This window comes from Anopheles coustani, chromosome 2, assembly GCF_943734705.1.
Source record: "Anopheles coustani chromosome 2, idAnoCousDA_361_x.2, whole genome shotgun sequence".
NCBI classification, from domain to species: domain Eukaryota; kingdom Metazoa; phylum Arthropoda; class Insecta; order Diptera; family Culicidae; genus Anopheles; species Anopheles coustani.
Window position 1 is genome coordinate 79,280,455 of NC_071289.1, and position 12,979 is coordinate 79,293,433.

Sequence of the window (12,979 nt, forward strand, 5' to 3'; positions counted from 1 at the left end):
GCTTAATCGCGCCGCTCGCAAAAGTGGGGCGGAAAAACAGGAAAACAGAAACGTTAAAATGCAGCATCGTTACCATCATTAATGCTGGCCACTTGGCCACGACGCTGACTAACTAGCTTCCCAAGAACTCCCTCGCTTACCCTCCCCCCGAAATGGCCCCGAATGGATAAGTGGTTCGATCGATGTGTCTTTCCATCGACGGAAACGAGAAATAAATGTGTGTTTCGCGGAAAAGCAGAAAAGCTACCCGGCTCTCCCGGGGAAGAGTAGAACGTACCTTTCCTCTCCCGCCGACCGCTGGCCCATTGAGGACAGACCACTTCTAAGGAAGCGCACGCAGATGGAAAAGAAAATTGCATACGCTACTCGGCACGCGGTACGGATGGGTTAAGTGGTATGGACAGGGAAAACCACGCCAAAGTCGACTACAACGGATCTTAGGTAGGTTTTTTTTTATTCCAGGAGATAAATACCTCAACGTGTATTGGTGTGTGTGTGTGTCATTTCATTTTATTTTCGTTCGTTCCACTCTACACCACAAAAGCCGGAAGAAGCTTTCTGGAGAGTGAAAATGTTCGGAAAAATAAAACGACCAAGTACAAATAGGCACTCGAAAGTGGGATGGAAAAGTTTAACCCTTCTTACAACGGAACGGGGGAAAAATGTGCGGAAGCAAACGATGCACGATGAACCAATGGGGAAAATGGACGGTCGAAGCAACACTCGGAAGGGATAGAGACGGCTGTTTCCAGGGCCGTATTTTCCTCGATCCCACGATGGAAAAGGGGGGGGTGAAGAGGACGAAGGGAGGTCGGAAAATAGTGCGTCTGTTGGTGCCATTCACCGGTTTGGTTCGGTATTTTCCCGTCAACAGAGGATAGAGTGGTCGCAAGAAGAGGAAGGCCAAAGGGAAAAAAGCAGCATTTCTGCTGCCCGGAAAATGGATCTCGGAGATAAATTGAACGGGAATCGATTGCCGTCCGGGTTTCCTCCGTTTGGGGGGTTTTTTCACCACCCCCGTTTGTAAACCGTTGGTGGATCTAGAAAGGAGGAAAGAAAGAAAGCAAAATGCCAGCACAAAAATAAATAGAACGTGGTTTGTCCAAGAAAACTAACGCTTCGTTGCGATGTGTATTGCATTTTCGTAATATTATATATTCCTAGCCTTCGCCGCCTTACCCCCCCTATGTTCAACGATATTCTCTGCGCTCGTTGCCTTGTCGGTACACGACCCGGCTGGCATCCTCATAAAGGACATTCGTGTCGGTGCGGTTGAGGCGTTTGCGTACGGTTTAGTTTCGTTTTTCTTCAGTGCGATCCAAGGCCTCCCGATGTAAGTCGCTCGACCGCTCGACTAACTGACTGACTCCTGTAACCGACCTACTAACCGGACTTACTAACTGACTGACTGACTGAGTGACTGAGTGACCACTACGGAAGGGACGGAGAGTGCACCGGCTCCAAATGCATCGGATGCAACGCCTTACAAACGGCTCCGCTGGACCAACCCGCCGTGGCGGTTGAAGGCACACATAAACTCACACACACACATACATAAACACACGCACGCACACACGCACACACATACAGGCACACGCTCACAATGGTTCACTCGCGGGCATACTATTTCAACCGAGGACTGCGTCAACCGCTTGCTAGTTCCACGATGATCTGCGGTGTCGTTCGGCTATCGGAGCTGGCGTGCTCCGTCGGGACGACTATCCGCTGCCGGATGCCGGAGGTCTCCAGGGCATCCTCCTCATCCTCATCCCCCGACCCAACCGCGCAGCTCTCGGGAAGGACCTCCGCCAGTGGTTTGCTTTCGGCCACGAATCCCTTACCCCCGACCTCCACCATCGGTCGATTGTTGTTGATGTCCTCCGAGGGTTTCTGCGCGTCCACGGTGGCGGTTTCCGTCGCCGGCGTTTCGTCCCGCGGGAGCTCCTGCACACCCGAATGTTTTGCCACCTCCTCCTCCTCCACCGGCGGGAGGCTCGTGGTCGGTGCGTGACCGGCGGCGGTCAGTGGCGTGGCCGACTGTAACGCCTTCCCCTTGCGCTTGTAGCTTTCGATGTAGAAGTTCATGAACAGCGCCAGGAAGATGGTGGCGTTGATGAGCAGCAGCGTGGAGATGAAGCGCGGGAACGGGCAGCCGGTCACGAGGGCATTGATGCAGTGCGCGATGCAGATGATGAATTGTATCTGCAACGAAGGGAACGAAGCGGTCAGATATCAGATAATGACGCCCAACGGATTGGTGCGTATGCGAGAGCCGCAAGTGGGCTGGATTAATGGTTGTGTGCAATCGAATTTACGGCCACGCTGCAGCAAATGCTCGAATTTTATTTACATCTGGTAGGGAATGTAAAACAGTACCAATGAAAAATTTCCCCGCAAACTCGTTGATTTGCGTTCAATAAATAATAAACTTCAAACTCGGTAAAGTGAATTAGCCTAATTGCACTACATCCGTTTGCTAATAAATATAATCAAAAGAATGTGTTATTCCAGCGATATTATCTACTCATAAATGTGATCAAAAGAATGAGTTATTCCAGCGATATTATCTACTTATGATTTAACACAATTCACGGCGTTGTTGAGCCGTGATTGTCACTACCATTTGGTTTGTTCCATCAATCGAAAGGTGTACTTTCGAATTTTGTTTCCTACTTTGTAGAGTTTTAACTTTTAGCGAAAATATTAAATTTTAGCTCTTTTTCTACTTTTACTTATATGCTTAAGGTTCACCGCGTGTCCAACAATTTGAAAACGCACTAGATATGATGTTGCTGTTTTTTTTTTATTTAGTTATTCTAACAGCTATTTGATCATTATTTGAATTTTTATCACCAGGTGGAAGGATTGTTCCTATTTAAATGAAAACTAAATGTTATGATAAAAAGCACGGTTGTTTTAAACCTTTGGTTTCAGGGTTATAGATAATCTAATAACGACTTTTTGATTTTTTCGTTTGAAAAAATCAATGAACTTCTAGTTTGAATAGTGCACAAGTTCATTATGCCAGTAAATTATCTATTCGTCATTAGTTTTTGCGCAACAAAAATAAATACGTGGCTCCAAATTATAACACGGCGGTAAAACCAATCAAATATTTTTTCCGGAAAATTATACCTTCCACAACCAATCGAGAGAGGGGGGAGAAAAGCATTGCAACTTACAATTTGCACCTCCGTCATGTACTTCTTCCACCAAAGGTACTTCTGGTAGCGCGGGCCCATCGCTGACAGCATGTAGTAGAAGTACATCAGCACGTGCACAAAGTTGTTAATCACGTTCGGGAGCGTCGCATTTCCACCTGGAGAAGAAAAAAGGACGAAAGACAAACGGAGGGTGGGAAATAAAAATCGACTCTGCAAATTACTCGCCCTCCCCCGCCCTCCAGTTCAATTCACAGACGATTTATCAGCGATTTTCTTTTTTTTATGTTTGTCTTCCATCCTCTGTCACTTGGTTATTTTGCTCCTTTTGCCCTTGCGGGGGTTGTTTAAATCGTGTTGAAACCTGATGTCGTCGATACGGCCGGGAGACCGGGGAGCTTTAATTCGCTTTTGAGTTATTGATTGCGTTTGACACGCGGATGTGTGAAACCGTTTGTGGTTTGCTTTCCTTCTTTATATTTTTTTCCTTTTACTCCTCTACCTTGTAACCTCCTGCCGAACTGCCCTTTTCTCTTCACGAACACGACAACGTTCGGTTACGCCCCTCAATCGGTAAATCGTGCGTGATGATGGATTTGTAATTATTAAATCGATGGAATGATACATTTTACACCTCACCGCACCTTTTCAGCGGCATCAGGGTGTGATGCCGTTTATCTTCGATTTCTTTGCGAATCGGAGTCGCCTCTCTTTTTTTTTGTAATTTCTGAAATGGCACGGACTTTGAGTCCATAGGGGATAAGCTTACCGGCAATGAATTTTGTCAAGATCCACGCCTCCATCGGTGTGAGCGAGTGATGGTAGACGTGCAGGTCGGTAATTTGCGACTGTTTTTTGCGCAGCACAAAGAACACCGTGTCGGCGAATTCGGTCAGCTTCGAGAGGTAGTACACGTAGCAGAGGTTGAACATCTGGGAGAAAAGAAGTGACATGGTTTGTTACTTATCAATTGATTGAGAGATTCGGAGTTTGTACTGAGGGTACAATTACCTACCCTTCGTGAGAGAGGACTGTCGGAGTAGTCCACTGTTTGGCACGTGAAACTGTAGCCCCGCAACCAACCGGCCATCAGGTGCTGGAAGGAACAAGCACGGTCAGTGGAAAGTGAAACACCGGAACGAAACGCGTCTACGCCACTTACCTCGTAGAACATGTACCCACTGAGGAGCACCTGGAACAGGTTGTAGAAGATGATCACTCGTCGCAAGTCCATCGGCTTCCGGTCCCGCATGTACATCGGACCGATCAGGAGAACCCACAAGAGGTAGATGGTGATCATTCCGAGCGTCGGCAGTGGATTGTCCATGAAGGGCAGCTGTTTCGCTCTGGGATCTGTAACGCAGATAATGAAAAGATACTAAATTAGATAACAAGAAAAAGGACTCATTTTTCACAAAAATACGTTTAACATTTCAAAACAATTTGCTTTTCTATCAATCCATCTGTTGGCAAATTTAGGAACCTTCTGGCGTAAAGTTTCCTGTGCTACTGAAATATTTCATGAAATATTTCGACAAAATGTTCAAAAGTGAGAATTTACTGAGATTTGTTTGGTTCAACTATTTTTACAAATAAAGGCCGATTTTAAAAGACTTTAAAACATTTAGTTTAGCTACATTTAGTAGCTTTAAAACTTTTTCTTAGATATCAAAACTCAAAAACAGAATTAATTTATGTCTTCTGCAGATAGTTTGTGGTGAAACACATCCATTATCCAGTCAAGTTTTGTTAGTCGTAGGAATGAAACGAAAAACAAGTGAAGGTAAAATGTCTGCTCATCCCAAAAGCAACTCTATATGGTGATTCATCCTTCAGCTTGGTGAACAGAAAATCGATTCCGTCGATTGTTCGAACGGCTGCCTTGACTCTGCCCTTACGATCGAACCGTGCAGAAAACACACAATCCAGTCCAATCACTTTTCGAAGCCGTTTCATCATTCTCTGATAGCATTGGACAAAGAATGGTAGAAGCTGATGGAGTGTGTTTTTGATTGAAATCGCACAGACTCACAAGAGCACGCTTAGTTGCCGCGGCGAAGTAGTCGAGCGGTTTCGAGAAGAATTTAAAACAGACACCTGCTGTCACGCAGCCCTCGCTTAGTCGCTCCTAAGTCCTTCACCTAACTCCACCCCGTCATTAATCATCGGAGGTCCCTTCGATCCATCGCGTTGTGATCGCTTCGATACCAACCGGCAATGAGTTCCACCAGCGCGCGCCACCAGTGAGCAATCAGCGACGAGATGGAGCTTCCTCGAGTGTAGTCATCCATCGTCAGCAACACCTCGGACTTGATCATGTCCACCGGGGCGTGCCAATCGATGTTGGTTCTCAGCGCGGACGCCATCGTCGCCGGCGTCACCATTGTAAACCGTTCCCTTTGCCTTTGTCAGCGAATTCCGAAGAGCGTTTCGAAATCGGATCAAACAAACAAAAAACCCAAAACGCGAAAAAACACTTTTCTAGTACGACACTTTGCGCTGACACTGCACTGAGCGGTTGCCGAGTTGATTGTTTGTAGAAAATGACACCAAACACCGACGGGCACGATGGTCTTCGATGCGTTTGCCTGAACCACTCCGCCTGACCAAGAACGATGCACTGGATCCTTAAGCCGTGCTGGCAAGGGTTATTATATCAGCACCGACGCTGGCCGGCCGATAAGAACCGAACCATCCATCGGCACACCGGCCGGAAAAACAAACGCATTGCGTAACCGGCTAGAAAACGATCGAGCAGCGATGGATCGCCGGGTGGCTTCGGCTTGGGAAAACGGCATCCTCGCCCTACCGACGGGGGCTTCCCCGGGAGGCCACTAGGCGGTTTGGAAGCTTTCGCAAGCTTTCTACCTTGTACCAGTGCCAGCTGACGGTAGACTTGAACTTGGGTCGAGCGGCGTGCACTTCAAGTACGTGCTGCACCGTTCGTGTGCATCGTCACTCGTGCGTGAGAACCGGACGGATGGGTATCGTCGTTCGAGCAGCAAAATGGAAAACATTCTGCTAACATTTATTGGTGTTTGTGTGAGTATGCTAATCGCGCCATTAGAACGCTAAAGAACGGACTTGGTCGAGGTGAGGAACCGAAAACGGTGAAACCTAACCCCGTTCTTTGCGACGGTAGCAAAACTATTGCGCAACGCGTCATCTGGCGAAGGGCGTGCATCACGGTAACCATAAGCGGCTGGCCATAAGCCCCGGGTCCGAGTTTATTCGGTTGTTGACGGTGTAACAAGCGAGGCACGGTTTTATTTGAGGCAATTAAACAATCGTAGTTTATAGTTCAGTCAGTTTAATAGACCCATACAGTTGGTTATAAATCGTAAGTTTTAAATTGAACCGATTTGGGTCACATCTGACCTTAAACAAGGTAAGTGTGATTAAATAAAAAAAGTGTTTATAATCTAAATGCAGAATCTTTCACCGATTTAATTTGAGGATCTGATAAACGCCGCTTTTCAGCCGTTAACTTGTTTAATTATTTATTAATTTTCGATGTGAATGATTGGTTGCGTGTAACTGAGTAGTTCTCTACTCTTTCGCATATATTTTTAAGACCGTGCTTGCTAAAGATTCCACGTTCCTCTTATTTCGTAATAAGAGACCATTTTCTTTAAAAGGTATATTTTTCTTATTTATTCTGAACTTTAGTGCTTCCTACAAAACACCCATCTAAGTTTTTATTTTTTCACGATGTCAGGTTTGCTTTTATCCCAAAAATGAAGATTAAAATGGCATAACGGTGTTCCTGTTATATGTTGGAGAAAAAAAAATCATCTAAAATAAGTATGAACATATTTTTGAAAAATTTGCGATAACATTTTGAATATTTTATCTTCTGCCACTTTTTAATGTAACTATTTAGATTTGAAAATTAAATTACCGTTCAAGGTATTAAGCCCTTCCTTTCAGTTTCCTTTTCAATCATCTGGCCCTTTTTAGTAAATGTATGCCGACCCCTGGATTAGAGCCTCAAAAACTACTTAGTAACCAAAAGCTTCAAAAGGGAGAAAGATTTTTTTTTATAGGGGATTCATATTTATTGAGGATCTTCGTTCAATGTTTATTTATCTTACGTTTCAAATTTTCTTTTCCTTATCACCTTGTAAACTTTTCTTTGAATTTTAATGATTACGAGACAGTCTCTCTTTGGTGTATGAAGTCTGGAGTTTTATTTTGGTAAAATGTAGAAAAATAAATTAAATCAAACAAGGAAAGTAATTTAGTTTGTGAGTTAAACCACCTTGTATTCTTTATTGTTGGTTCGTTCCAAAATTGGCAAATTATTTGTTCGCATGTGAAACCCGCAGATACGCTTAGAGTTTTCCTAAAGAGATAATTTTAGAGATGAATCGGCATCTTTTCAACATCGTGCACTATTGATTCCGTCTCATAGTCAATCAAGCACTGGTCGATTTCTTAAGTGGCCGCCGCCTAGATCGGTTGGCAAGCCGGAGATCCATAACCCGGTTGTTTAGTGTCGATGGGCTCATCGTCCGTAACGAATCGTTCACTTCTAGGAAGCATTGTGTTGGATGCGTTTGGTTGTTATTGGTTCCGCCGATTACTTACGCTAAAGATTTTGTTAAACACTAACATGTCGGAAGATGCTACCTTGATTTTCAATCAAAATTGGGTTGTTTAATGAATTTTTGATGAACCATTTCCTTGTTAGCTCACAAATCGTCACACAGGAAGGATCGCTGGCGAGATTCGGTGGAATGTTAAATAAATTTAGAAAAACTACCGGTCGTATCTTCCGCCGTTCAACATGGTAGAGCATCCAAAGAACGTTTGAAAAAAAGATGGTTGGTGTATCCACCGGTTTACCGTTGGTGTCCGCCACCAGGAAGCGTACCATCGCAAACAACGCCGCCGACTCAAGAGCACGTGCTCGGTACACATTAACCGCTTCGTTACCGTGCGTTCGTCGTCGACGTCAGTGAAACGCCTTCAGCGTGCGAGGGGGTTTTATCGGAAAGCGCACCCGTAATTGACCCGCACGGGGTGGTAATGATCATGAAAACCGAGAGTGCAGCCGTGGGGAAGCAAGCCGAACGCCACGCGGGGCCACTAGTGTTTGAAGAGCGAAAAAACCGGATTGTCGGTGGTACGTCTGTTATTAGCATGGATCACTTTTTTTTTTCTTCTCTCATCCTCCCGACATTCACGTACGGTTCAAGTGCAAACTCATCGGGTAATGTGTATTCCGAGCCGGTGAGGTGGGAGGCAGTTGTGCAATTGACCAGCGACTTTACGTGTTTTTCCTTGGTCGTGAAGTTGTCGTTTGGTTTGTTGTTCTCTCCAACCCGTGGAGGGGTTTATGCTACAGTGTGTCAGCAAACCATTCGGCGTTCGTAATCCGACGGTAGATCAGTTTTACTTTCATTCATCTCAACGTCGGCTCGCAGTAGGCACTGGACGAAACAGGCAAAACGGAGAAAACGAACGTGGCGGGTTGCGAAGGAGCGCGTGAAGGGGAAAGTAAACGTCTCGAAAGGGATGCATAGTTGGAAAGACGGTGGCCCAGTGAACGGTGTACACACACCGAGCGGCCGACCAGCGCCATGCGTAGGCCTCGTTGCGCAACGGCACAATCAATCGACACATGAAAGACTCGACACAGATCGAAAGACTTCAACGCTAGCGACGAACCCCCTCTCATTCGCTCCGAAACGAACGAAACCGTTAGCGCGTGGCGTCGTTGCTGTTGGTCGTGAAAAATTATGCTCCGCGTCTTGCCGTTGGACACTCGACATCGGTAAAAAGGGGGGCAGGTGGTGGTAAAGAGACAGCAAGTGCGATGTACTTACACGTGGTTGAATGGTCGGCGCTATGATGGCGCTTCAAGTGCACGTCAACAAGTGCATACCGGAGTGAAGGTCATGTACATTCAGCTGATGAGGCATCAGCATTTTGGCAGCCACCGTCTGCCAGCTGGCCTTCTATCTCGACCACTCCCGAGGCGTCAGATGGGCGAGTTCAAGGCTCACACATCGACATGGAGGTACAATTTTCTTCGGCCGAATAGTTTTCGCAAAACCTACAAGCGATCTCAATTTAATTGCACAACTCTTTAAACGCGTTTTTTTCTTCTCTCGAACAGATTGATTTTTGGTTTTCTTTCTGAGCCACCCAGCGCGTGTTTAGTTTTCCTGTTTGCCAATTTCCCTAATAGCAGTTTATCGGTCGAATGATTACGTTTGCGCCGGTTGTTGCGCCGAAACTGGGCCACTTTGCTCTGGGGGAGGTAGGTTTGGGAAAGAAAAAAATCGTTACCGATCAAACACGAACGCCGGTTGTTGTGATGGATTCGTTCGCCCACCCAACCCGGAGCCTAAAAACTTGTCAAAACTCTCCGGGGTAAAGTTGAGGCGTGAAAGGGGGAAATGGGATTTCAAGTTTTGTTAAATTGGGTCGCACACAGGTTTTATTTTTATTTTATTTGAACATAGCAAATAGTGAAAGTATGTTTGACTTGGAATTAAAATATATACCCCCTTTTTTTTAAACCCTTTTTACTGAAAAGGTTAAGGTTTTTTTATTTGGTTGATCGGGAAAAAATCTCGTGCGAACTGTTCAAGCCATTTAATTCCACTCAAGTCGGTTACGAAAAATGAAATAACTCCCTCCCCTGAGGCTAGGCACCATCTGTGGCGCGATAAGCAAAGAAACAATTTCCATAAGTTCAATGGCAGGGCGCATCACCCTTCAAAGCGAGAGCGGAGCTTTAAAATGGGTTGAATATTTACGCCGATGAGGTCAAACGGCGAGGAAACGGTCTCCGAAATCAGGCGCCTTGAAAACATCGATCGATCTTATTAGCCAAAGAATAATAAAAGAGAAGTGCTTCAAAGAGGAAGTCAGGTGGGAGAAAAGGAGTTTTGTTTTAAAAATCGAACGTAAGACGATTTAATTCTTAAAACTGAATAAGAAGGGAGACAAAAATAGCTATTATTAAAAACAAACACCTATTTCCCGAACACTGCTGCTTGTTGTCTCACACAGATGTGTCAACGGCATCTATGATGAGCAGCATTAACATATTTATTTATGCACCGACCAAGGCAGGGTTTACCCAAACGAGCCTCAGCCGATGTCCTGAAGCGGATCCTCATCCACCTTAGGACCTTTAAACCGATCTGTGGTGCATTTCAGGTTTATCAACATGTTTCACACGGGCCACCCTTGTTCCCTTTCATCCACTTTTACCCAAATTTAAACATATTCCAACCCTTCGAAATTCGATCGTACGTTCGGTTAAGGTGTTCCTATTGCGTCGAGTTAAAAAGGCACGCATGTTTACAAATCTGCTCCCCCGAAGCGGGTGGCCAGACAAGCCGCGACATTCCACTGCATTTGAATACCGCATCCTGGGGCAGTCCCCCCTCCCACACCACTCCTCCGTACGACGGAGACTTGCAGCATCCGGACCAACGCGTCACGCAACCGAACCCAACCCCACGGCTCGCTGTTGATCATTTTCCTTTCTGGGTGAAGGTCGGGTGAGATAACGATGTTCGGCGGCTCTGGGGGGATAGTGACCTAATCCGTGACAGTGTATGTGTCTGTGTAAATGTGTGTAAAAAAGGGCAGCACGTCAAGGTGTACGAGAAGAGAAAGAAAGCCAATCAGTGCGCCACGTTCGGCTTCGATTGCTTCCTGGTGGCGATCGTTGGCGTGGCGATCTACTGGCTTTTTATCGCCTGAATACATTGATTAGTTAAGCCGCGCGCGCGTGTGTGTGTGCGTGTATGGGTTGAGCATAAATTATAGTAGATATTGCAGACCACCGTCGGGTTCGTCGATTGCCGATGGAGTACGCTCGGAAGGGCTCGCTGAAGGTAAGCCATAGCTCAACAGCATTTACTGGTAGGTTTTTAAATTCCGTATTACAATGTATAAGATTGTGAAAGATGTTATTTCTTTGTGGTAAAATTATGAACATTTATTTATAAAAAGAATACCCTAAATTGCCGAGACATCAACAAGGCATGAATATATTTTTGAAACATAGACTAAATACTTGATAAACATCTTGGACTAAAGATTAAACCACCAATGTTCATGGTACATATTTTATAGCACCCCGCCGTATTGTTTATAGATCTGGTGATAAAATAAATTTATCAAGATCCTAACCATCGAGTGAACAATAAACAACTCGATTAAATGTTTTTTGTTGGCCCGATCGATCGCGATCATAAACCCACGGTTTAGGAGCTCACTTTAACGCATCGGCGACCGAAAAGGCCGCATCACATAAGAAGTAGACGCCTCCAAAAAAAAACAACAAGCCCTCGTACGCTTGGCTGCTTTGAGCGATTTCTACCGCTTTGCCGTGATTTCACCCATCCAACTCCGAAGGAAGTTCGGGGCCCTTTCGGATGGATCAAGGGGGAGTTTTTTAGTTGTTTTCTGCGTCCTTGGTCAGCTGGAGTGGAGTTTCCGTGTTCACTTGGCTGCCGGAACACGGTGGAAGTTTTCATCGGAATTGGATCGAAATTGTGAACATTCCCAAACGCATGTTAGGCGTAAGTGTTTGTTGTTCTAAGGGCATCGAAAAGTAGGTCAAGTGCACGTTCCAAGTTTTCCTTTGCTGTTTAATAAAAGGTCAAAACGGTAAGGTTTGGAAAAGTTAGCACTGAAACGGGTCAAGTATAAATTTTAGTTTCTTTTATAAAAAAAAAATTGGAAGATATTTTTAATTGAACAATTTGCAGACCTTTCATAATAAATAAATATCAATGAACCCATAAATCAATGACCTCACCTTCGCGATTGAAAAAACATCACCCGAAGTTTACTCCATTCAAACAAATTCGTTGCTCGTGCTAATCAGAAAGACATTTCCGTAACGATCCGGTTCTAAACACGCCAAACTGGTTTCTTTTTTTTTGTTGCTTTCGCGCTTTGGATGAAATGGCAAGCGGCATTTCTTCTGTATCTGCCTGTTTTACAAGCCGGATGGAAACAAAGCGCCCATCAGGTGCGTTCGAGACAAGTTTGTGATTTCGATTCGATTCTGATCTTGTACCGAAGCGTACGACAAAAAAAGAGGAAAAAGAAAAGCCAAATCAAATATGCAACCACTTCGAACCGTTGCCTGGGTCGCAGTCGGATCGATCGCAGTTGGTAGAATCGAACACGTTTTTCCCACCCAAGGTTGGGCGTTGCGAAAGATGGAAAGGTTCAAAGTACGCCCCGGGAGTGGACAAGTGTCTGCTTTTTACCACCTTTTAATAGCTCCAAGTGAAGGCGATGAGAGCCGATGGTGAGGGACGGGGAGGCGGGTAACCTTCGGGGGCCATTTCTTGCTACACGATTAGCGTGCGAACACTATAATTTTCTCGACCACCACTTGACCCGATGGCGGCCACTGCTTCCTCATCAAAGCATGTGGCGTTCGAGTGCGGGTTGGTCAGGCGAGAGGTTAGAGCGCAAGGATCCTTACTTACCGGCGATCAGCTCCTCCACGATCAGCCAGTAGCGGTCGATCAGGCCGGTCCAGTTGCGTTCGCTGTGGTACTCGTCCACCGCCATCCGGAATACGAACGACGAGCCGGAGTAGAAGTCGGTGAAGTTGTCCGCGACGCTCATTTTGATGCTGGACGGGTTTAACTTTTTCCTTTGGTTTCTAAGGCGGCGACCAGGCGACGGAACTTCTCTCTCGGAAATAACTGGAAAAACTGCACTATTTGGGATGTGTTTTCCTCTCCGCTCCACGCTGGAAGGGTTCGTCGTTGGACACGAACACACTCACACCCGCACGCACGCAGTCACAAAACAGTCCCCCAAAC

At 45.7% G+C, this 12,979-nt stretch overlaps 1 protein-coding gene across 1 annotated transcript; it reads right to left on the reverse strand.

The window, feature by feature from the left end:
- Positions 1-1,644: 1,644 nt before the first annotated feature.
- On the reverse strand, positions 1,645-12,779 carry LOC131265107 (elongation of very long chain fatty acids protein 7-like). The gene is made up of 6 exons (XM_058267369.1): positions 12,638-12,779; positions 4,324-4,514; positions 4,177-4,257; positions 3,931-4,093; positions 3,183-3,319; positions 1,645-2,202 (listed from the first exon to the last, which is right to left on the reverse strand). Exons 1-6 carry the CDS (start codon positions 12,777-12,779, stop codon positions 1,645-1,647), a joined length of 1,272 nt encoding a protein of 423 aa, XP_058123352.1.
- Positions 12,780-12,979: the final 200 nt, after the last annotated feature.